The 23,671-nt window shown below is 37.0% G+C and overlaps 1 protein-coding gene across 1 annotated transcript in view; it reads left to right on the top strand.

Moving 5' to 3' along the window:
• SRBD1 (S1 RNA binding domain 1) overlaps positions 1–23,671 on the top strand; it is a 133,207-nt gene that overhangs the window by 24,133 nt on the left and 85,403 nt on the right. The window contains exons 13-16 of the mRNA XM_082306175.1: positions 3,681–3,788; positions 9,964–10,121; positions 11,310–11,400; positions 12,471–12,578. Coding sequence (XP_082162301.1) covers positions 3,681–3,788; positions 9,964–10,121; positions 11,310–11,400; positions 12,471–12,578 — 465 coding nt within the window. The remainder of the gene's footprint in view (positions 1–3,680; positions 3,789–9,963; positions 10,122–11,309; positions 11,401–12,470; positions 12,579–23,671) is intronic.

Raw genomic sequence — 23,671 nt, 5'->3', positions numbered from 1 at the left:
ATCTGTCAGTCTTGCTTTTACAGCGTCTGTGACAGAATTTGGAAGCACTGTGAGCCACAGATAATGGAACAGCTTGTCACTGCTACACAAATGAAAGTGGGATGTAAACTGAGATATTTTTGGTTGATTACACTTTTGTGAGTCATCCAGAGATAAAAAGAATATTGACCTTGGAAACGGAACTACTTATTAATACTTAGCATTCGTGAGGCTATATATGCTTATGGCTTTTTACTGTTTAAGGACAACTTCATCATCAGAAAACTTCAGAAGGAATGATTTTAGTAGATCCTGGTGCATTAACATCTAGGACAGATTCTGATCTTTCTCATTAGATTGACAACTGTGTTATCAAATTGCCAAATAGTAATTCTGTTTTCTGCCCTGCAAGCTTGGAAATGACTGTCCAAGGGTGGTAGTTGCATTATTTTCATTGCATCGATTTACTGGTGGGAGCAGAAGGTTAAGAACTTTTGTTTGAGGCAAGGATTTCAAAACTTTGCAAAGGTATTAACTAAATTACTGAAGGTCACACACAAAATCAGTTGCAGAACCAGAAATGCCACCTTGCTACAGAGTTTGGCCAGTATTCTAGCCACAAAACAGTATCACCTGCTACCTATTGAATTAGTAGCAAATATGCTGACCTTTATGATTCTATGATTCTTCCGAAGTGAATTTTTTAGCATTAAATGCCCCTGCGATGAAAAATGGGTTTGGAAGACTGGAGTTCTTCAGTATTGCATTGAGCTCCATGTAGATGCTCTCTAAGATGACTGTATTTTCTTTGTAAGTTCAGAATACTTATTAGCCTCTAGAAGCATCTATATTTCCTTGAAATTCGAGTTTGTGCTGAAAACTCAGGAATATCCTTATGCCTGGCCCGATGGATTGTATTTTTCCCTAGAAGATGGCATCTCTGTGGTTTGACAGCGAACCTAGTTCCATTAACACTCGAACAGCACTGATCCCAAAGACTTAGTTGTGAAGTGGGACATGGAAAAAGGATCAATGAGAAACAGCCGGAGTGGGGTTGCTTAGCTAGCTTTGAGTGTAAAGACAACATGGAGTTGCCCCTTGGGAAGGGGTGAGATTTTGTTCCAAAGTGGAATTGTAGCCTTGAAAATGAAGTTCAGTGTTTAACAAACTTTTTTCCGTTTCCAGACAAAATTCTCAGATCTTGTCTAAAGTCCATGGTACAGGCCTTCAAGGCATGCTTTGTCTGTGGTTACCATCTTGGTACAAGTTTCATATAATGTTTTGGAGGAACACAAAGCTCTGCTTTTTGTGCTTCAGGTCTAAAGGCCTAACTGTGCTCTTCCTGGAACATTCATTAATTAGTACAAGTCGTTCTTAATGTGGGCTGTGTTAGTTCTGTTGCTAGTTTCACCCTCTGAGGTGTATCAGTAGTCTAAGCCATTTATGCTTATGGTGGTCCCTGTTGTGAGCACGCGCATGTGGAGAGCTGATGAGCAGAGTAAGATGATATTATTTATGTGAAGCTTTTCTAAATAGGGCTTCATTTAAAGGGCTTCAAAAGTCAGCTCTTGATTAAATAATCAAGAAAAATCTGTTCTTAGAGGGAAGCTTAACTAGGCTGTGATGATCTTTAAAAATATACACACATGCTTTTGCTTTGTTTTTTGCAGTGAAGTGGATTTTTCTCTTTCCTCATGAAGTGTTGGAATGATTAAAATGCAGTATTTGCTATGATTGAACTTACTGTTTGGATATTTTTGCATTTGTAGCGATTTCTAATAGAACGTTGCCTAAATAATTTTTACTTACATTTATGTATATCTGCTGTGGTAACCTATTTACAGAGAAAAGGTTTGCTAACTAGCTTTAAAGGATGGAAGAGGGGGGAAACAGCTGCCAGGTTTCCAAATTCATTCTTATTTGTGCTGAGGATACTTTCTGGGGGAGTATAGTCAAACTTGCCACCTGTAAAAACTTCGTTTTTATAGAATTGGATGGCAATAAGAAGGTTTAAAGACTTCGCCAGTTTTATATAGGTATGGAAAGAGTCTCTAGTTACAAATAAGTATAATAGAACTATTTGCAAAAACTGTTAGCAAAGTGATGAGGTCATGTGGCTAAGCACTCAAAACTCTGCATGTTGTAAAACTAAATGGTAAACTTAATTCTGCTCCCATGTCTGTCTGCATTAATGCAGTGTTGACTCGATCACATATTTCTCAACTATTATGTGCACAGACACTTAGAAAAGCTGTTTCAGGAAATTGTAGATCCCCTTAAACAACTGAAAAGCTGTCTGGGTAGGAGCAATTTAGGATTCTCAGTATTTCTGAGTGAGTGCAAGTAAACAAAGTCAAAAGTAAAATTCAGTCCTGTTTTGGCCTGGGCCTGCACCTGGACACGTTATCAACTGGCCATAATTCTATCATGTTGCATTTAAAAAACAAACAAAAAAACCCAAACAAAAAACCCCAAACAAAAACCAACCAACCAAAAACTTACAAAACTTACCCAGACATATTAAAAAATACGTATGTATCTTACTTTGCAGTTAGGGACCCAGGCATGTAAAAAAGAGATACACTAAATGAAGAAAACTCCAAATTTTATAAATATTTTAAAAAGAAATAAAGAGGTGGACTGTAACAGAAAATGTTCATAGTCTTTACTTCTGTTTGGATATAATGTATCTGGCTGCATCTCCTCAGTCTTTCTCCCTTCTCATTGGGTGGACAATCTCAGTGAATCAGTTGTGCTTGTTCAGGGACTTCCTCCCCCCTCGGTAATGTTGCCCAAAACAAAAAGATCAATGGAATAAATATCTGGGATCTCAGTTCTGGGGAGCTTTGCAACCGAGGTGTATTTTAGGACAAAATTTGAAGTAATTGTCATTACAGCTATGACCACTGTGCATAGTCTCCTTAGAAAAGGGAATGCTCCAAAGAGTTTGGTTTAGAAAATGTTGGGAAATAGTCTTGTGTTTGTTAGGCATTGTTTATTTTGTTTTCCCTTTTGGTCGGATATTATTTACACTTTAAATATATCAGTAACAGATAAAAGAGAAAAATAATTTGCAAATTGTTTGGGGTTTGGCTTTTTTGTTTGTTTGTTTTTGTCCTTTTTAAGGACTGCTGCAAAATTGATAGATTTCATTTTGAGTTTGAATAGAGATACTCAAAGCATTCCAAATGAAATTTGAATAGGATTTCATTAATTGACATTAGTTTAGCTCTTGAATTTCTGTCTGGACACAGTTGCCTTACAGCAGTAGCTCTGAAGTGACACTCACAGAGGATGTTTAATCATTTTTTTATGTATCGAGGAATAGCAAATAATGCAACCCTAATGGTAATATGGAACCAAGGTCTTCATTCAGTTGTGGTAAGCTTTGCCTTCTCAAAGTGACAAGGAACATCTTTTTAATATATTTTCTTTAAAACATAAAATATGATTGCATTCTAATACCTAACAGAAAAAGAGAAAAGATAAGCCTTGTCCATTGCCTGATAGTAGAACCATGAGCAATTTCTCATTCCATGCATATTTGAAACTGTGATTTCATTGCCTAATTATTGTAGTAATTCTGCAGTTTATAGAACATTACACTCAACGTAGAAGTCTTTGAAAATTCTCTTTTTATATGAGTTTTTGCATATGTTCTTAAAATATTTTTTGATTTTTATTTTTCTGTTCTTTCGCAGGTGGAGACCAAAACAATTTTTAAAACCAGAATTAATGAGGATACTACGGAATTCGGTAGAAGATGCATATAAACGCCTTATATATCCTCTCCTCTGTAGAGAATTTAGGTAAGCCCAGAATGAATGTATATTTTCATACTACCAATTTCTTAAAAATTCCCTCCCCAGCTTTTTGTTAGAATATCTTTTATCCATTTGAAAATATCAGCATGTTCTTACTACCCTGTGCTTACAGAAGAAATGAACTGTGTAGTCTTGGTTCTGTAGATTTAATTTGTGACCCTATCCAGTTTAGGCTACAGTAGAGAAACGATCTTTCTGTGAAGATGTTTTCATGTTTACATTTTTGTTTCTTGTACATTTATCTAATAAAGTACAGTTTAGATCTACATTACCATAATAGCATCTTTATCCTTGTATTAACATAAACAATTATGCACTGAAGTTTCCTAGCATCTTTTCATGTCACAGCAATAGTGCTGTCAGTGACATTGTTCTGACGACTCCTCTTTTACCTCTGAAAGAAATCAGCAAAGTAATTGTTGTGGTTGGAAGTGTCCCTCATGTTTGTCATCTGCACTTTGTGGGGAATAAATTAGTCATAGTGTTAGTCTGATAGCATTTTGTGGGTATTGTGATGGCTCTAGAGAAGTCAGTAAACTTATTTCTGGTGATACTGTAGTAATGATATCATCAGACAAAGTGTCACTTGTAAGATCTGTAATATTGTTCTAAATTTAAAGGAAATTTAAAACTTAGTATGAAAGTAACACTAATTAAATAGGGTATTTTCATGGTGTAGTATAGGAGTTTACCACATAATCGAAATGATATAACATGTCAAAAAGTCTACATTCTGAAAGAGTTATCTCCTAATGGCTAACAGTACTGATGGTGTGATTCTTCTCTTGAACACAAGAGAAGCCCCCCAAAGCATAACATGTTTGATTCTGGCAAAGCTTTCTGATATGTGACCTAAATGTTAATACCTGTTTTGAGGTAGTTCAAATGGAGTTTATGAAAGAGACCCTGTTTCTTGGACCAGCAGTGTTGAAATTACTTGTATCAAAATGACATGTGTTGGTTATTTCATACCTAAAATCAGCAATCACATTTTGAAATGTAGTTCTTCTGTACCTGCCTGGCTGTGCTCTTGTGTTTCTGTTCAAATTGGAGTTGTTTCCTTGTCACTTCTTTTCATGAGCATCATTGGCTGGCTGTTCGATGTTCTTCCCCTCTGAAAAGAGCTGTCAGCTAAAGTTTTGAACAGAAGATATGTCTAATGGCTTTTGGGTTTCTTCACTACAGTATGTTGTGTTTGCTCATTATTTTGCAAGCAAGATTGCTTCACCTCTTTTGATTAGCGAGCCTGGTTTTTGCCACTGTGAACTTCACAGATTTTTGAAAGTGCCGAGTTCACTTTTTTTTTTTTTGGTGACCACAGTACATGTAGCTTCTTTAGGGGAGGCACTGTGTCTATTATTTGGCCAAAATGATGAACATCTCATGATGGTGAGGCCAACTGTTGGCTTCTGTCACGTGAGTGTGAAAGTAGTTGTCATTCCTAGCCTTCTCTACAATCAAGCTCTTTTAAAATAAAGAAAAAAAGACTTGCCTTTTAGCGGGGTTTGGTTTTATCATAAGTAAGCAAACTGACATAAGGGTTCTTCAAGGCTCTTTTATTGTGTTTTTGCTTTGTGGTTCCTACCACAGGACTTTCGTGGCCTGTGGGTGTTGTGTAACACTATGAGCTGCTGCAGCAGTAGGTTGCTGAAGGTTTTCTGTTCTCGTAATTTAAAAAAAAAAAAAAAAAAAAAAAAAAAACAAAAAAAACCAACCAACCAACCAACCCCTCCCCCCCCCCCCCCCACACACACAAAAAAACCCAAATGCTTCCTTCCCTACTACTTCCTAGATGTAGCTTAGAAGTCATAAATGCAAAGAATACAAACCTTGCTGCCTGTTCCTGAGTGGATGTCTGCTTACATTTTACTCTTTGTGATAATTTTGCATGATTGGTGGTGTCTGGTTAAGAACAGCTGAAACATCTCCTACAGAGAGGAATGCAAAGCACCTGCCAGTAGTATTCCTGGTCCATGACCACTTAACCCTTATCCTTCTTTTATTCTCTTTCCGCCCACACCAGAAGCTGATTTTTAGGACTCTTGCAAAGGGCTGCTAAAGTATTCAATACCTCCTTTTAGCATTAATATTTCCAACCCAACCCCCACTGTTCTTTTTTTCCTTTTCTTTTATTATCATTAAATGTTGGAACAGAAAGTTTCCAAGAGTGTATTGAAATTTCTGGTGCTTCTAGTGATCAGAAGAATGAAACTTGCCAGCGAGACAGTTACCTTATTTATTGTTTAATTTCCTTTCTTCCACTCTGTCAGATACCATCATTTCTTGTATCTGGTATAATAATGTCCAGTGTTGCTTTTGGCTCTTTGAAATACATTTTATTTTGTTGCAGTATTGCATGGAATGATTCCATCAGGATTTGATGCAAGTGATATGGCATGGACATATTTTTTTAATGGATAATCCTTTCCTAATTTTCCATCCTTTCTCGAAGTGAGTGCTTTCTCTCCTCTGTCTTCAGGGACACAAACATTTCTCTGTATATCTTGTTTCGCACCTGAAGCTAGTTTGCAGATATTTTTCCACTGAAAGGATTGCCTCTCAGACTGTATATGGAAGTGGGGAGTTTTAAATCTCAATTTAAAAACTGACTCTTGTAACATTGACTATAGAATCTAGTAGGTCATGATTAGGTTGTTTTCTTTTATTACAATATACCTGTTAGTGATGCACAGCCTGAGTGCTTCATAGAGTTCAAGAGAGGGGCTTGAAATTCTGACTTGGTTGATAATTTTTCATAAAGTAGTAACTGAAGGGTTTTGTTTTTTACAAAATAACCACTCCTCTTGTGTTTAGAGAGGAGGACTGCCATCCGCCTCTGCCTTATATCTCTGCGTTATTAATGAGAATTGTCACAAATTGGAAAAACATGAAGCTGGGCATCTTGCCATTTCTATGAAGCCAGTAGTGCACTGAAACAGAGAACAATATTAAATTGTTTGAGGTAGCTTGATATTTGTTCAAGGATCAAATGACTATCCCAAACTTGAAATTAAGGGCCAGTACTTGGGACAGTAGATCACGTCATTGATACAAGTGTTGAGTGAGAGACAGTTAGAGAGAAAAGCGAGGTCTATATTGGAAATTAAAAAATACAGGATATTATGTAATAGAAAGGACATATGTTATGTTCCCCCTACGCACCTGGCACTTTCAGTAACATTTCCTGTTACTATAAAAGTTTCTGTATATCCATGCCAATTTTAAACATGATTTCCATAAGGTGCACGTAACTAATAGCATGTGTTTAGGGGCAATTTTAATTCCTGCACAAGTCTGCCTTCACAGGTGGACTGATGTGAATTTGCAGTGTGGGAGGACTTGGCCTTGTGGGCAATAGGGACCCCGTATCTCTGGGATAGATGGAAAGCTGGAACTTGGCCTGTCTGTACGAAGCCTCCAGGCTAAGAGCGTTCAACCTTCCCTTGTTTACAAGCAACTTTTAAACTTCATTTCTATGCACTTGTGGCTGGTTGAATCTCTGTTGTGCGTGTATGTAGAAGATCAAGGTGGCTGTGAGGCCACCTGTATTTGCTTTGTTTTCTCTGGTCTCTCACAAGTGGCATCAAATTGTTCTGTCCCTGGACTCTTCTTGGAAGAAGCTCATTCTGTGGTTTAGGTTATTTTTGTTTAATTTTTTAAGAATGGGAGAAGGATGCTGCAAGACTGAATGATGAGGAAATGAAATGGTAACTGAAATTCAATGGAGATGAGTGTAAAATGATGCTTGCAAGGGGAAGTAGTTATCTTTTTATATGGAGTATTATGAGCTCTGAGCTATCCTGACACTCAGGAAAGATGCTTTGGCACTGTGGAAGGTAGCTCCACGTAAATGTTAAGTGCTCAGAAGATAAGATTATTTAGTTGAGGAATAAAGACAAAACAGAGAATCATTGATTTAGTTGGCCTGTATTTGGAGTATTATTGGCCATTTTGGTCCTCTCACCTTGGGGCGGGGGGTGGGGGCAGGAAAGTAGTAAAAGGATTCATTAAAACTGGAAAAGACTCAGTGAAGGGGAACAAGATGTGAAATAATTTCTGTGTGAAAAAAGATTGACTAGGCTATGAAACTTCAGCTTGGAAAAGAGAGGACTTAGAGATGAATGGTGTGTGAAGAGTGGCACAGGGTTTCTAGGGATAAATTTTTACTATTTTCCAGTATAAGACCTAGGCAGCCATAAAAATTAAAAAGAATTAGCTTTCAACCAAAAGGTGGCAGCTATTTGCACAGTTTGTGATGGACCTGCAGAACTCTCTGCCAATGGACTATGTGGATGCAAGAAATGTGCATGGGTTCAGTAGGAGACTGGATAGTTGGACAAGAGATCTGTAATGGACCACTGAAGAGACAAATCATGTCAAGCTCAGGAAATACTTGGAGCTGGAAGTAATTGGAGGCTACGATGAGATTATGGGACAGGTATACTAGTGCTGCTGTATCAGCTCCCTAGGCAGCTGCTCATAGCCACACTTGGAGACAGGATACTGGGACAGAGGGACCACTTACCTGAACTAGTGCAGCTGCTCCCATATTCTTGTTTTTAGTGGTGGCAATATACAGAGTGTCTTCTCTTTGGTGCTGAGGGCACGTTTCAATTGCTAAGGAGTCTTGGAATGCATGTACACCCTTCACCATCTCACTTTAAATCATCTCTGTGTTAATTTGGTATACTTGATAAAAAAACCAAAAAGTACGGGAATATAAGGGAGCCTTTTGCTGTTGCACGCTTCCTTAGAAAATGTTCAATCAGCAATGTGTGAAAGAGAATCTAGACCTATCTCTAGACTGCTTTACAAATGAGAGATGATGAGGACTTACCAGCTCTTTCTGCACCACTGTGGGATGGATCCTGGGCAAACTAAAGTCAGACTCTTAAGTTCTTCCACATGTGAAAATTGCTCAAAACAGCTTCATATCCCATCGTGTCAAATAGCCCTTATGAGGGTTGTGTTTGAACTGTTTGTAGCCTGCTTGGGTCATGCATTGATTGACCTAAACAACTTGAGTAATTTCCCCCACCCAGTTCTTATAAGGGTTAGTTAACTGGAATGCAGTTTTTTTCTTTTGTAAAAATAAACTCGGATATTATTTTTTTTCAGTGATGAGTAAAAGGAAAAGGAAAAGAAGGTCACTGTCTACCCTTTAAGTTATATGAAGGCTTTACTGCATTGCTGTTGCTTGCCTAATTATTGTAGTTATTGACAATGTAATACAGCTGAAAATGCCAATGAGTACCTGCAAAAGAAAAATAAAATCAGCTGCGTGATGAATATTTGTGTCCCCATTACTTATTCAATTTTGCTTTTTTTATATAAGATGCCATGCCATGACAAAAATACTTATCCTTATCAGTCATTGTCTTACTGTCCACATCTGACAAGCAAGACATCATGCATCTTGTACAGCTTCACTCAACAAGACTTATTTGTTTCTCATAACACTGCAATAAGTGTTCTTGCTTGAAGTCATCAAAGTCAATCCTTTGTGCACTAACGCACTTCTTTCTGTTGAAGAATATCAAAAAGAGAGGTAGGGAACATCATGACCCCATCGGCTTTCTAGTTTGGTTCTGAGGACGTGGAATACCCTCCTAGAAAGACCTCAAGTCCACACACTTCTGTGATGACTGTTAAATAACATAATTCATAGATGGAATTAAATGCCTCATGAGTCATGGTGTGTTAGCAATTAATTGGATAGACCCATCCAGTTTCTCTCAGCCTAAATGATCATGCTTTTTTTGCTGGGTAGTGATTTTTTTGCCAGTACTAGGAAGTTATGATGAAGTCAATCCATGCCTTCTTCAAACCCATTTTTCTTTGCAATTAGGTATCAGCTTTGATGGGAAGCTGTTCTTTGCTCAAAATTATGAGTTGATGTTTGAATATTAGTTGGTATGTGTACATCCTTATAGGTGTTTCTATTATACTCTTTATGTTGATTTATTTTCTTAGAACCAGAATGAGATGATCATAGAGCTGATCCTTTTTTAAAAAGTGTCAAAAACTTGATTGGATGTGTAATATTTAATTAAAGATAAAGAAAACATGATTGGAAAAAGCCTTACAACTTTGGAACAATTCAAAAGTGTATTTGAAAGCTAATTGAGGGGAAAATGTGTTTTGCTTTCGTTCTTCTAAGGTCGAAGTTGACATCTGATGCAGAGAAGGAGTCTGTGATGATGTTTGGGAGAAATCTCCGGCAGTTGCTTCTGACCAGCCCTGTGAGGGGCCGTACTTTGATGGGAGTAGATCCTGGCTACAAACATGGCTGCAAGTTGGCAATTATTTCACCAACCAGTAAGTTTCAATTCCAAATATTTTTGAAAGGACTGATAAAAATATATTAATTTAGAGGAAAGGATAGTTTCGATACCTACTTTTTTATTGAATTGATTTTTTTTTTTTTTTTCTTAAGCTTTTAGTGTTTTCCATTCATCGTGCCATGCAAGTTCCTTTCTTCAGGCTTAAGGTTAAGTTTCTGGCACCTGGATTCCAGTGTCTCCTTTGGTGTTATTACTTCTCTCTAAAATAGAATTTAAAATCCCTTCCTGAATACAGGTTCAAATAATTGTGCCTCTGAGTAGTCAGCAAAGAGAACACCTGGCATTTTTATTGTTTAACAAAGAATTTGAATTTAAATACTTTGTATAACTTTGCTTCTTTCATGGGTAATGTCTTGGACATCTGGACACTTTATCAGCCCTTTTTTGTGTAGTAGTGTGTGTGTTAATGCGAGAAGTCGGAAACATTGTATTGGCGGAACTTTTTAGTTCAGTTTTTAGACAGATATAGAACAGAGCCTTTCCAGTTCATCCTAGTCTGATCTGGGGATACGTACCTCTTTAGGCCCATGTGAAAATGGTTTGTTGTCCTTTTATTTTGTCTGATAACATATCCTCTCAGTGTGGGCGTAAGGAAAGATGTGTTCTTGACCCGTGTTAAAATGGCAATAAAGGTAAAGTAAATGTTTATTAGCTTGCATTGCACCATAAGCTATCAGTACCAGTTAATAAAGAGTTATTTCCAAACGTGATAAATGGGGTGATGGCAAGAGCTGGCATTGGAGTTCTAGAGCTCCTGGACTGCAAGTCCTGAGACTGCATTCCTAATGTTCATCTCTCTTTACTGGATATGTAAAATGTACTAGACTATAGCAATAAATATTTTGCATCGAATTGCCGTTTTTCTCTTTGATAATATAATACACTTTATTTGCCTAATATGACTAGATGCTCATTATTTCTTATGTGGTTATGTCTCCAGTGAACTAGAAAATGTATCAACTCATTTTGCTTTGGCAGCCAAAGCATTTTAGTCCTCTGCCCACCGTGCATTTCTTCTAATTGGGTACAAAAATAAAAGGGAAAGATGGCTTATTAAGAAGCTTTCTTTGTGAATCATCAAATTAACTTTACTAGTTTGCAGGATATAGCTTTTGGATCTTTTGTTTTTTTTATGAAATGGCTTTGCCTGTCATTGTTCTAGGTCAGATACTCCATACTGATGTTGTTTACTTGCATTCTGGTCAAGGATTTCGTGAAGCTGAGAAGATAAAGAAGCTTCTGCTACAGTACAAGTATGCTAAAGAATCTTCCATTCATTACTCTTTCTTACCAGATGTAACAAAAATCTTCGCTATATAAATACTTGCTTTTGGGTGAAATAAGAATTCTAATGATTTGACTGGAATTCTTCTTTTTTAATGTAGTTCAGAGCTGATTTTTCTTTTAGTCTATGTTCATGCTTTTACACTGTGTATATGTTAGAAGCATATGAAGTCAAGCCATGGCTGTGACTGAGGCTGCATGCTATGAATGTATCCCCATAAAGCTCTGTCAATCCATTTATTTTTAGGAATAGAAATTAACATTCAGCTAAGGAATAAGTTTAGCCTCACTCTTCCTACCCCTTCACAGCCCCCAAACCACTCATCGATCTTTCCCTGTTCCAAAAGCCACATTTAGTCTTTGGAAGAACTTTATTAAGAAAAGGAAATCCTGCTCAGATAGATCTCCAGACGGACTTGCAAAAAGGGGCAGCATGACTAAAGGGTTATTGTATCCAACTGTTTTGGGATCTCCTGTCGACAGACATCTGGTCCACTGAGTCAGCTGCTGAACTGCCACAGCATACAGTCCAGTTTGTCTTTAAGTGTTAGATTGGCTTTAGACAAGGTGATTTGATGGCTGACTGGCTGTGGTAGGGGCAGTCAGAGGCAGTGACCTTGCAAGCTGTTGCAAACGATGATGTTCCCATTAAGGAATTAAGATTCTGATTGCTTGGGCTTCTGCCCTTTTTCGTGACTCATAACAGGTGAGGGAGATATGAGGTGAAAGGGTTTGAGGACTGTAAATAACAGTACATTGCTCTTATGAATATGAAGTATCATTTTGGGGTTTTCTGCAGATATTACCACTGTTAAATTCCATTACAAATGAGTGAAAATTTTGACTCATTTCTTGAACTGTCACATGGAAAACCTGTTAAACACAATATGATATTGCTAGGAATATGTTCTCATTAAATCCAAACCTTGTATTATATAAAATAAGATGTATTGATCATTGTTGTGCATTGAATGCTATGGTTGAAAAAGTCTAAAAGAATAATTAAGAGTAATTGTTCATCTTTTTACCCCATGCAAAGCTGTAGCACTGTCGTGATTGGCAATGGCACAGCCTGCAGAGAAACAGAAGCTTACTTTGCTGACTTAATTATGAAGAAATATTTTGCACCACTGGATGTTGTTTACTGGTAAGATCACTTTGCTTGCTGTGATACTCATCTGTTCAGCATATTTTAACCTTACAGGTAGTCTTAAATGTATTTTTTTGAAAGTGTTTCTTTTTATTGCCTTGTCTGTCTTTTTTGAGTCAAGCTTGACCCATCCTTCTAGCGAAAGGAAAATGGCTGTAGCTCTTTGGAGCATGAAAGTAGTTCTCCTGAGTCAGTAAGAGAGACTCACTGAAGCATTTTATGTTCTCTTCCTGAGGTTCACTCTGTTGCTATTATCCTTGTAACAAAGTATGCGAGAATAGCGGCTCAAACAGCCAAGTTTGGCGTTGTGTGTTTATTTCTTGATAAATGAGGTTTAAATGCAAATGATAAAGCTTGTGTTGTCTGACTGTGGTATGGAAATCTTGCTAATCCTATGGGTATCAAACGATCTGGAAATAAATATTTTGTTAATACCTGGCAGAAAGTAGTGAAGGTATTTATCCTCTTTAAACTTCAAATTTTATCCATCAGTTTGTTAAATTCAAACTTAAAATATTCTGCTGGTGGTGTGTGGATGGAAACTGTACTATATCACTTTTTTCTCCCATGCTTTTTTTTTTAATTCATGCCTTTATTTTTGAAAGCATTTTTGGTGCTTTACTTTGGATTATCTTTTGTGCTGAAGTTTAACAGCAGTATTTACTTTTCACTGTCTTAACATACTGAAATAAGTTAACTAAATTTTTGAAAAAGTTATGGCCTTTCTCTTTTCGAACTACTGTATACGTTTAGTAGCACCTTTTCTCCATAGATTAGGGAGTTATCTTACAGAAATGTTCAACAAATACGTTATTCCTGCTAACTTATGCTGTCATTTAATTGCACGTTCTTTGTTTCAAAGAGTTCTAAATAAATTTGCAGCAAGATCTGATACTTAAATCTCCTTTTTATTTCAGAAGGCATAGTAGGGTTTTTCTGATTTTCATTGTTTGCAAAGGAAGGAGGCTGTTCAAGCTTCTGAAAAATTAGGCATCCTCTTTCCTGAATCCAACTCAAAACCAGGGGATTTTTAATGACTGTAGAGAATGGAAGAAACTTCATACTGTGTAGTTTTTGGCAAATGTTTAATTTCATTGTTGTTCACTTCATATAGTTTAAAAATCTGTATAGTTGACATAAGCACTTTGTCTGAAAGGGTAATAGTGATTTTCTTTATTCATTGATCATATACTACGAAATGTAAATACCTATTTAGTTTACACAGAAAATCTTATATAATACTGTGATGGATGGTTTTCTCACTGTGTTTTCCTCTTTTGCTTTAATATTTTCTCCTTGTTTATAGTTCAAGATTATAGAATTTGCAAAATAATTATCAGTATTGATTTTTTCTTTTTTTGGCCAGTAGAACTACCAAATTCTTAGAACGGATAAAAGCTCTTGTGAAACAGGAATTAGTATAAATGCTCTAAGGCAGAAGTCAGGTTATCAAGTTGGTTCAAGTTGGATCAAGTGATCTTTATAAATTGTTTTTCAATTAAAATCTCTAAGAAACAATTTAAGTAATGTTGGAACAGTTCAGTTTTAAAGATCTGCTTCAGCAGATTGCAGTTGTAACTAAAAAATGGATTTACAAATCAATTTAGTGTTTGAACTGGAATAAAAAAACAAAACAAAACACCACCAAACAAAACAAAAAGCCAGAACAAAACAAAAACCTTCTGGTACTTAAACTGTAGCAGAATGAGTCAGTTGCATCTAATATGATACCATTTCCCAAGCATTCACCTTCTTGCAGTGATGCACTGACCTGCACGAAGGTGGAGATCTTTGCCCAGCAAAACAGAACTCAGTTCATTGCTGTATGCAAGTTTCAGAGAATTGCCAATTGTATTTGCGTTTACAATCATAGAATCATTAAGGTTGGAAAAGACCCTTAAGATCATCGAGTCCAACCGTTAACCTGTCACTGCCAAGTCCACCACTAAACCATGTCCCTAAGCGCCACATCTACCCGTCTTTTGAATACTTCCAGGGTTGGAGACTCAACCACTTCCCTGGGCAGCCTGTTCCAGTGCCTGACTGCCCTTTCAGTGAAGAAATTTTTCCTAATATCCAACCTAAACTTCCCCTGGTGCAGCTTGAGGCCGTGAATCTTTTTCCTTAACGGAGTCCAAATGTAAAGTGGCTTGGCAGATGAGGCTGGATTGTTTTATAGTGCTGTAAAACCAAAATCCCAATCAACTTCTTAAGCTGTCATTCAGAAAGATGGCCGATAGAGAGGTACTACAGACTTTGGCTTCCATGGCAAATAAAGCTTGTAATATGATACTACGTAATTTTTTTGTTATAAGTGGAGAATAGGATCAGAAATGATTATAAAAAAATAAAAATCTGTTCATACTTTTATGTCCAGTTCATCATATGGAACTTGGATTGTGAATTTTTAGGGAAATGAGACAATAATAGAGCCTGTAATTTCGGAAAGAAGGTGTGTGCAGTTGATGCATGCACAAATAATCTGGACAGGTATGCACTCTAATAAAGGTTAATGATAATAACCAGCCGAACACTTAATTGATTGCATGTATGTGCAGTACATGCTGTAATAGTCTCTCTACTACTAAAGTCTTGTACAATAATTTCAGAATTGTGCATGAAGTTGTTCCTTGGCTTCAGTATCCGACTCTAGTGAGTACCTAACTACAGACTTAAATGAGAACACTATTTCACCTTTTTTTAGTTGCGTGGCAAGAATCAAATTAACTATTCTCACTTCAAAATATTTCAGTTGTATCAGTATCAAAAGAGACTTCCAAAATTATTTTCTTCATTTCAGTTTCCTCATTTCGGTTTCTCTCAAAAATATTACAATATTTTGTTTGATGCCTGCTTTGTCTTTTTTAGTGCTAATAAATACATGAAAAGCAAGCAATTAAAATAACAAATCCTCAACAATGGCAGGTACAAACTACGTATAGTTTTACCAAAGTTTTCCAAAGAGAAGACAAATCAGTGAAGACAGTAGTAGGAAATGAGGCATATGGCATGATTTTTCGTGTGGCTTTAAAACCTGTCTGGACTCAGTTTGACAGTTTCTGATTTAAAGCAAATATTTTTCACTATTTTTGTAACCAACATGTTTTCAGATACCTACATCCAAGCTAAATAACTGCAGGACTTACTTTTTCTTTTTTTTTTAAATGTAGTTTCCCTTTTAGAGCTATGTTTATTGACTTAGATTAGGACTGGACTAGAGCCCAGAGACAGTCATATCTAGTCTTCAGGTTTTTAGTTACAAATCAGTTTTTGTTACAAGGTTCAATAAATATTCTTGATTATTTATGTTAGTTCTATTGTGAGTTCTTGCCAAAGATACATTGTATTATAACCGAAACAGATGTTCTGTTTTAGACAAGTGTATTTGTTTTAACAGGACCAGAAATGTAAATGAAACAACAGTGTGTTCAGCATTAACATGGCAGATGATGAACTTTTAGGATTTCATTGGCCTTTTTGGATTAAATGAAAATCTTGAAAAAAATATTTCAGGAATCTCATTCCGTATTTCGATCACTGCAACTGTTTTTCTTTGATTGCTGTCAGTTGTAGGCATCCTGGAAATGAAAGCTATCTGAATGACAGGTGAACTATTCTAGAGCAGGACAACACGAACAGCTCAGTCATCGTATTTGGAAAAATAACATCACAATTTTTCTTTAAGCCTCAGTGGTTTCATTGTCACAATACAAACATTCTTACTGGTCTGACTTTTCTTATGTGCTTGTGACATTAATGCACACTCAGAATAAATTATTTCAGCTCATATTTAAAAGAAAGTTTGATAGGTATCATGAATTGTTAATGGTTTTCAACAAGCAGTAAAGAACGCGGCCAGGCAAGTGTATTTTTTGTTGTTGTTTTTTAGGTGGCTTGATGTTTAATTTCTGTTATACTTGGTTTTAAACTTGATACAAAATCCTTTTCTGCCACTTTCAGCAAAATCTTTTCTTGCTCTTGAGACTTTATAAGCAACGTAATTAATAATTTACTGCTGTTTAAGTTCAAACACTTCTGTAGTGTGACAAATAGGGGAAAGTATGTAATGTCTTGTAAAGTTCTCATTGGGTTTTCTTTAATGTTTAAATTGTCTGCTTTAGAATACTTAGAAACGTTCTGCTAAGGTAGAATAGGACTGTTTAATACCTTTTGAAGTTGGACCTTGGTGGCAAGAAATTGATTTGGAAATGTTTGTTCTACAGGATTTTAGGTCCGCTTGTATTTTATAGGTGTCTGCACATGCTTTAAATATCCTTTTCAATTTAAATGTGTGTTTTATGTTGTTGAATATCTACATTATACTCTCTCAGCTTTAACAAATGCCACTTTCAAGTTCCATGCCTCTACATTTCTAATGTTACACTAGCTTAATTCCCATTACTTTTCTGCTTCATAGCACTCGCAGTTTGAAAGGGACCTAACATTCGGGTTCACATTATGATAATTAGGTTTCAAAGCAGTGTGGGGGGATTAAGATGTCTGAAGTCTAGTTGCCGAATAAAGTTCAGAACTACTTGTAAAACTTGTTTGAGTGGTTAACAGAAGTGGTTTTATTTATTCAGTGCTCATGCAGCATTAATCCGTATTTCATCAGGTACCCACAGTGCTGTAACTCTAGATATGACCTTGGGACTTAATTTACCCCATCTCAGTTTTCCTTATTAATGTGCCATGAAAGAGGTACATGAAAGATAGCCAACATCAAAGCACCTTTTCAAATAAAGTGGTTGATATGAATCCTCTGGTATTTAACACTGTCTGTCAAATGTTTCAGCTGGTTTGCATCCTTTTACAAGCTATTGCTTGCTGCCTTAATGCAGTTGTTTCAAGTCTGTTGAGAGTACAAAGGGGGATAGGGATATGGGAAACTTTATTCCTATTTCTTTTTGATTATATTTTCTTTAAGCTGTTATTTTTCTCTGTTAAGCTATATAACTCTATTGATGACACGTTTATGTACGCACAGCTACACACCTTAGGTCATTAGATGTCTGATACAGAAGGTAGAAAGTAGTTTGGAAAGTTTTGGCGAAAGGAATACATATTTGGCGGAAACAATGCACATGTCTGAAATGTGCACTGAAGAACCTTTGTTCTTCTTTCATCTCTTTCAAGCTCTAGCGGAGTCGTGAGAAGTCCTAAACAATGAAGAAATAATTTGAAGAACGAACAGGTTTAAAATGTGCATGAAGAGGGCATAGTCAATGAAAACATTTTAAGTTATGTAGTGATTTCCAGCCAAACTGTCTTCTGTCCCTTACTTAAAGGTTACTTTCTGTTGTGATTATTTGCCACAGCTGAGTAAGAACTCATGATCATGCACACTTCAAATGAAAAATCATTTTGTGCATATTTATATTTACAGGCAACAGTCCTGTAAATTGGAACCTCACTCTGCATAGACACTTCTTCCTCCTGCTACTCTTGATTATTCATAACTTTAGGTAGTAATTAGTGTATTGTTCGGCACAACATGGACTGTACTAAGTGTCTGCATTTAAAATAGTGTCTCATGTTTGTTCTTGGTGCATCCACAGACTGATATCTATGTTGAGCTGAACCCATAGTATATTCAAAAGGGGAAATTCAGAAGTCATCTTAGATTTTGAAGCAGTCCAAGAAAGCAAAGATTCCCCTCTGCCCCAGCTCTGTTGCTTATTTTGGAAGTTTATTGTAGACACCAGTACCATCTCTAGCTGTGTTTTTCAGAGGGGAGGAAAAGAAATGGATAAGCAGTGAAGATACAGTGGGACGGGTAAAATAGGAGATAATTACTGCCTTGTATAGCATGAATTTGAAACTTTTAAAAATAAACTTTATAAGCAATACACATCACATAATTATGGAACCATTTTTGAATTCTATTTCAGAGAAATAACTTCACAGTTTTTAAGATGAGAACAAGGACTAATTGGGAATATGTCAATGTAGTTAAAGAGATTATGAATTCCTTTAAGTTCAGAAAGCAAGTAAGTTATGTGTGGAGTCTAGACTTCAGCAATATGAAGGCAGGGGGTCAGGAAGTAAATGTAACTAGTGAAAGAAATCTAAAGCTTGAGGAAAAAGTCCATTTTTCCAGAACACTACAACATGTCGTTTGGCTTGGCTCCAGGGCAACCTATGGGAAAACCGTCTTGGGGAAGAGAGGAAAGTTATTCATGCAACTTCCCTTCCGTGTTTTCTTTTTCTAAGAGAAAATCATAGTAACAGTAATATCGAGGAGTGATTTTTAAAGTTAAGTATTCTCAATATATAAGTCTCTTAGACCTTTAAAGGATACTGAATGGACAAACAAAAAAAATCACTTCTGTGAAATTAGGGAATATTTTAGGATGAAACGCCATTAAGCACGTGACAATATGTTCAAGGACAACTTTGCATACTCTTCAATTAGAAATGTACTGACCTCAAATACACTCTTGCAAATCAGGTAATAAATTTGAGAAATTGATCACAGTAATTCCTCTCCGCCCCCATTGTTTTTTAACAGAGAAGTCGTTTGTTATATTTAGGATTGCAAAATGACTTCTCTATTTTCAGTTTTATTTTATGTTCCTCACTGAGCAGTAATTTGTACACAGGCTGTTTTCTTGTAGATCTTTGTTATTTTCAGCTAAATAAAACACATCTCTCTCTCCTTTTTTTTTTTTTTTTTTTTTTTTTTTGAGATAATCAGCTAGAAGACATCTGGTATTGCAGTACAACAGAAATCAGGTGAAGAGGGCAAACCATCCAGAAATATTTACAAACACAAAACAAAATATATTGGAAAGATGAAAGGTTATTGAGAGATGCCAGACACAGGATATGCAATGAACAAGTGCTACTGTTTCTGCATGGAATGTGCCCATCAGGTCCCCCGGGAGCAGTTTTGGAATGTGTGTATTGCATGGGGTATATTCATAGAGCAAGACTGAGCATTTCGTTCCTAAAGCTCACTTAAAACGAAATCAGATTTTTACCAAATATGTGTAGCAGTGATTTTAATGGTCAGCCTAGAACTACTAAAACTGTGCTGTGAGTTAGGGGATTTTATTTTTGGGATCTGTTTGACTCAGTAGTAGAAGTCTTTAAAACGCTATTTTTATCACTCAACATTGTGTGCTGGTCAGTGTTTCCAATGCAATCTCCTTTCTTAAGAGCTTCCTATGATGACAGTGAAAATTACCCTGGCCTAAAGTGTCTTTGTTCAAGGCTACTTCCAAAGCTCAGAAATCAAGATGATTTTAATAGATTTAAAGAAAAATGGATGACTAGATCTTAAATTTGCTAGATTGCTACAATGAAACAAAACTAGTTTATTTGAGTGTCTGATATTTTTGAGGGGGTGGGGTAACCAACAGGCTAAAAATAAGCTTTTTATTTCAGACTGAAATAACTTAGGTTATTGTTTAATGTGGTTACAACTTTTGAAGTTTTTCTGTGCCATTTGATCAACACCACAAGGTTCTTACTGGTTTAATTTCAAAGACACATTTCCGGGAAGATCTTTTTTGGCGAAATGAATATAACATAAGGTGATACTGTAACAGGCCTGCTTCTCCTAGAATCAGTGTTCTTACTCGGTCTGACATCCTTCTTTTTCTGAAGGGTTACCAAACCACCCTTCCTCGCAGTGGCTGTTGACTTGCTCACATGATGTTTGGAGCATCAGTAGAGATACCGAAGGATGAAACTTTCAAGTTGTTGCTTATGTCTGAAGGGTCGTGTGCAGGTCTCTGCACTGTGTGTGCCATCTTGTACTTCTTGGCGGGAGAAGGCAAGGAGCCTTTCGTTAAGAGGTGTCCGAGTGGTGGACGAGGTGTACGGATGACTCGAGGAACGCAAGAAGCCTGAGGAACTGGGTAGCTGGTGGAGGAAGCGGTGCAGAAGGAACGAGGGTGCAGTCAGGGAATAAGGGGCAGGGCACTTTCAGGGTACTTCCTCTAGACAGAGGCACTGAAGTACAGTCTATGGGAACTTTGTACAGCTTTGAGCTCATTTGAGCTGTGCGTTCCTTGTCTTTTCAATGCAGCAGGTTATGTCAAGAGAACAGTTCCTTCTCCTCTTCTGTTCCCTCCCTTAATCATTTGTGAGTGTGAATGGATAGTGTACAGTCCAAGCTTAAAACTGAGGTTTGGACTTCAGCTGAAAAATGTGACCTAATAACATTTTACTGCATCTCACAGTGAGCATTGGAGACAGACTCTCAACAGCTGCATCTATGAGTCTTTTCCCAATACTACTTTTTTTTTTAGCCGGAGTGAGATGAAGTATGCTTGTTCCATGTAACTCCAGAGTATGTTTTAAAATGCTGTTTATTCATCATAAAGCTTAGAAGGTTAGATTTTGATCTGTTACTGTGAGACACCACACAAAGAAGATGAGTCATGTTCCGTATGCAGCTAGGATTGTGAAGGTTTAATGATGTGAGCCTTAAATGTTCCAAACTTGGTATTGATACTGATCTCAAACAAACCAGAAAAGCTTAGGCTTTCAGGTAAGCTGCTGCAGTACTCTTTTAAGAGCTTCCAAAATTAGCATGTATGATTCAGCGTCTCTGTAGTTTTATGTGGCTTTCTTTTCTTTAAAGTAATGGCATGTGTGGTCACCTCCATTTCTCTCGTAGTGGAAATGGAATGTAATCAGGCTTGGATATTACCTGCTCAAAGAGAAGCCGAGAGAGGTTTGACAGTGCCTAAGCTGAATGATGGTGGATCTTTGATGTATTTTTGATTTGCAGACCATTGAAAATTTGCTGGTAGCAGTGTAGAATGCACTCCAGAGACCATAAGCCTGCTGACAGTGAGCTGGTTCCTTCCGTGTCCTTTGTGAACCCCTTGGAAGAAGCCTGTGAACCACAGGTCAAAAACCATTGAGTTTGGATCTGAAAATAACAAATAGTAGAAAAACCCAGAAATTTCATATTTATAAATAAGTGAAATTGTGCATAAGAAATCCTCCCTCTCATTTGCATTTGCAGAACTTTGATTACGGAAACTTGCAGTGTGGGTCTTGTTACCCATGTCTGTGCATTTTACACTGCTAGCCTTTACCCATTGCCTGAGTTGAAATAGCATGGCTCCACACTAGTACAGTATCGCCATGCTAACAAAATCTTTGATACTGACAAGTGAATGTAAATGAAAACTATCAAAATGTTAATTTATGATTTGTGTCAATATTGCCTTTCTAAAATAACTGATGCTTGTGCAGTTTGGGATATTACGCTATTCTCCTCTTCATACTTAAGAGACATCAGAAACATATGTTTGTGTGTTTTAAGTGACTTTGTCATGAAATAGCTGTGGCAGTTGGTAAATTTTCACTAGTAAAGACTGGGAAAATTCGTTTAGGCTTCTCACTGTGTAAAAAGGCTCCAGCAGGAATTACTTGTGGAATCCTGTCAGGAGTTAATTTAAGTGGAAGCATCCAAATACAGTGTGATTAATACTGAGAGCATCCAGATTAAAATTATATAAATACAAGATGTATCCTCTGATTTGTGAGGTACTAAGTCTGAATGTTATTGCACAGTCTGACCTGGTTGTATATTTGGGTAGTGTTTTGTCTTCAAGTAGACGTTCTGTAGGAACCTAATGGAGAAGTAAGCATTTTTCCATTTGTGTGAGGTTGCCAGTAATATGTTTTTACTTAAGTTGAGATTCTGCCAAACTTCATACCTATTCATTTGTGAAACCACATTTGGTATTCTGCATTTCAGCTCTTACTGGGCTTCCTTTATTGTTGTGAGATGTGATGTACAGATTTATTTATTTATCTTAACTTACTGTGCTATTGTCGTTGATGCTGATAGCAGAAGCTTAGGCTAGGTGGTTAGATTACATTAGGCTGTCTAACACTCTACATTAGATACCTTCATTTCAGTGGCTTTTAACTGGCAGAGAGTTACCTTTGAGCTGAATTTCTTCATCCTAGATCTCTGTTAGAGACTGTATATGTGTGCGTTGCAACTATTTCTAAATAATAATTAGAAATGTGTAAGAAAATAAAGGAGTGTATGCACAAATGCTGTTATAAGTGGGGAAAAGTTTCTTTATTCTTTGAAATATCAATACTGTTGAGATTGGTAAAAATGAAAGTTTGTGGGCAGATCCAAAGTTTGGATAGAAATCTCTCTCTGAAAATAAGCTCAGGTGTATTTTGAGTAATAAACTTCAGGAAATCGCCACTTGTGCAGCTGCTAACAAATTCCCCCAGTACCAGGAAAGCAACTATTACAAACCTTGATTTTAACAAAAAGACAAAATGGCTTGGATTTTAGGGAGGTTTGAAAATTAAACGTTAATGACTTCTAGGTGTCTGACAGCCTGATAATCTTCCAGGACTGAAAAGCAAATACGTGTCTGTCGGTAAAGCTAGGGCTCTTTCCCTCTGCAGTTACATAAAATTGTCATTTCTATTCCTGATTTCAGGCTATCGGCTCTTAGAGGCTGTTGTCAGTGCAGGAGTGAGTGCTACCCATGTTGCACCTTCACTTGGAGTAATTTTGTGTGATACTGAAACGGGGGGCTATGCTTGCCTGGACTCATTTAACTTTTCTTATCAGCAAAGCATATGGCAGTCTTAAAAGCTTCGTGAATGACATTGAAAGAAGCCACAGCAACAGGAGATACTTCAGCATACTTCTGATGTTTTCAGGGAGTGAGAGGCAGAGAATATAGACGTGCTGTGTGTCTCAAAGGACCTTTGAGTAGGTTATTTCAGCTTGAAAAGGGATTAGATTTAGATGACTGCAGTGTCAGGCGGTTGTAACTGAAGGTGCCTATTGAGCATAATTCCTTTCTATAACTGGATCCCAGCAGTTTTGTCAATGATGAGTAAGTGGAGGGAAGGAGAAATGATCCATTTGTCGTGGTGGGTGATACGGAAGCGAGAAAGAGTACGTCTGAAAGGAGACAGCAAAAAGCACAAGCTACAAGAAGCACCATCTTCAGTACCAGGCCTTCCTAGCAGCAACAGCTGGGAAGAGCGGGCAAGTGGAGGGGAAAGGACGGAGAGGAGACAGTGGTGCTGGTTTTCCTGTTCCTTTTCAATTTTGGGAGGTTTGTGTTGCTTTGGTGGCTTCC

The sequence above is a fragment of the Platalea leucorodia genome (assembly GCF_965183815.1).
Source record: "Platalea leucorodia genome assembly, chromosome: 3".
Classification (NCBI taxonomy): domain Eukaryota; kingdom Metazoa; phylum Chordata; class Aves; order Pelecaniformes; family Threskiornithidae; genus Platalea; species Platalea leucorodia.
Note: the sequence above shows the minus strand (reverse complement) of the source record. Positions and strands in the feature narration are given on the sequence as shown.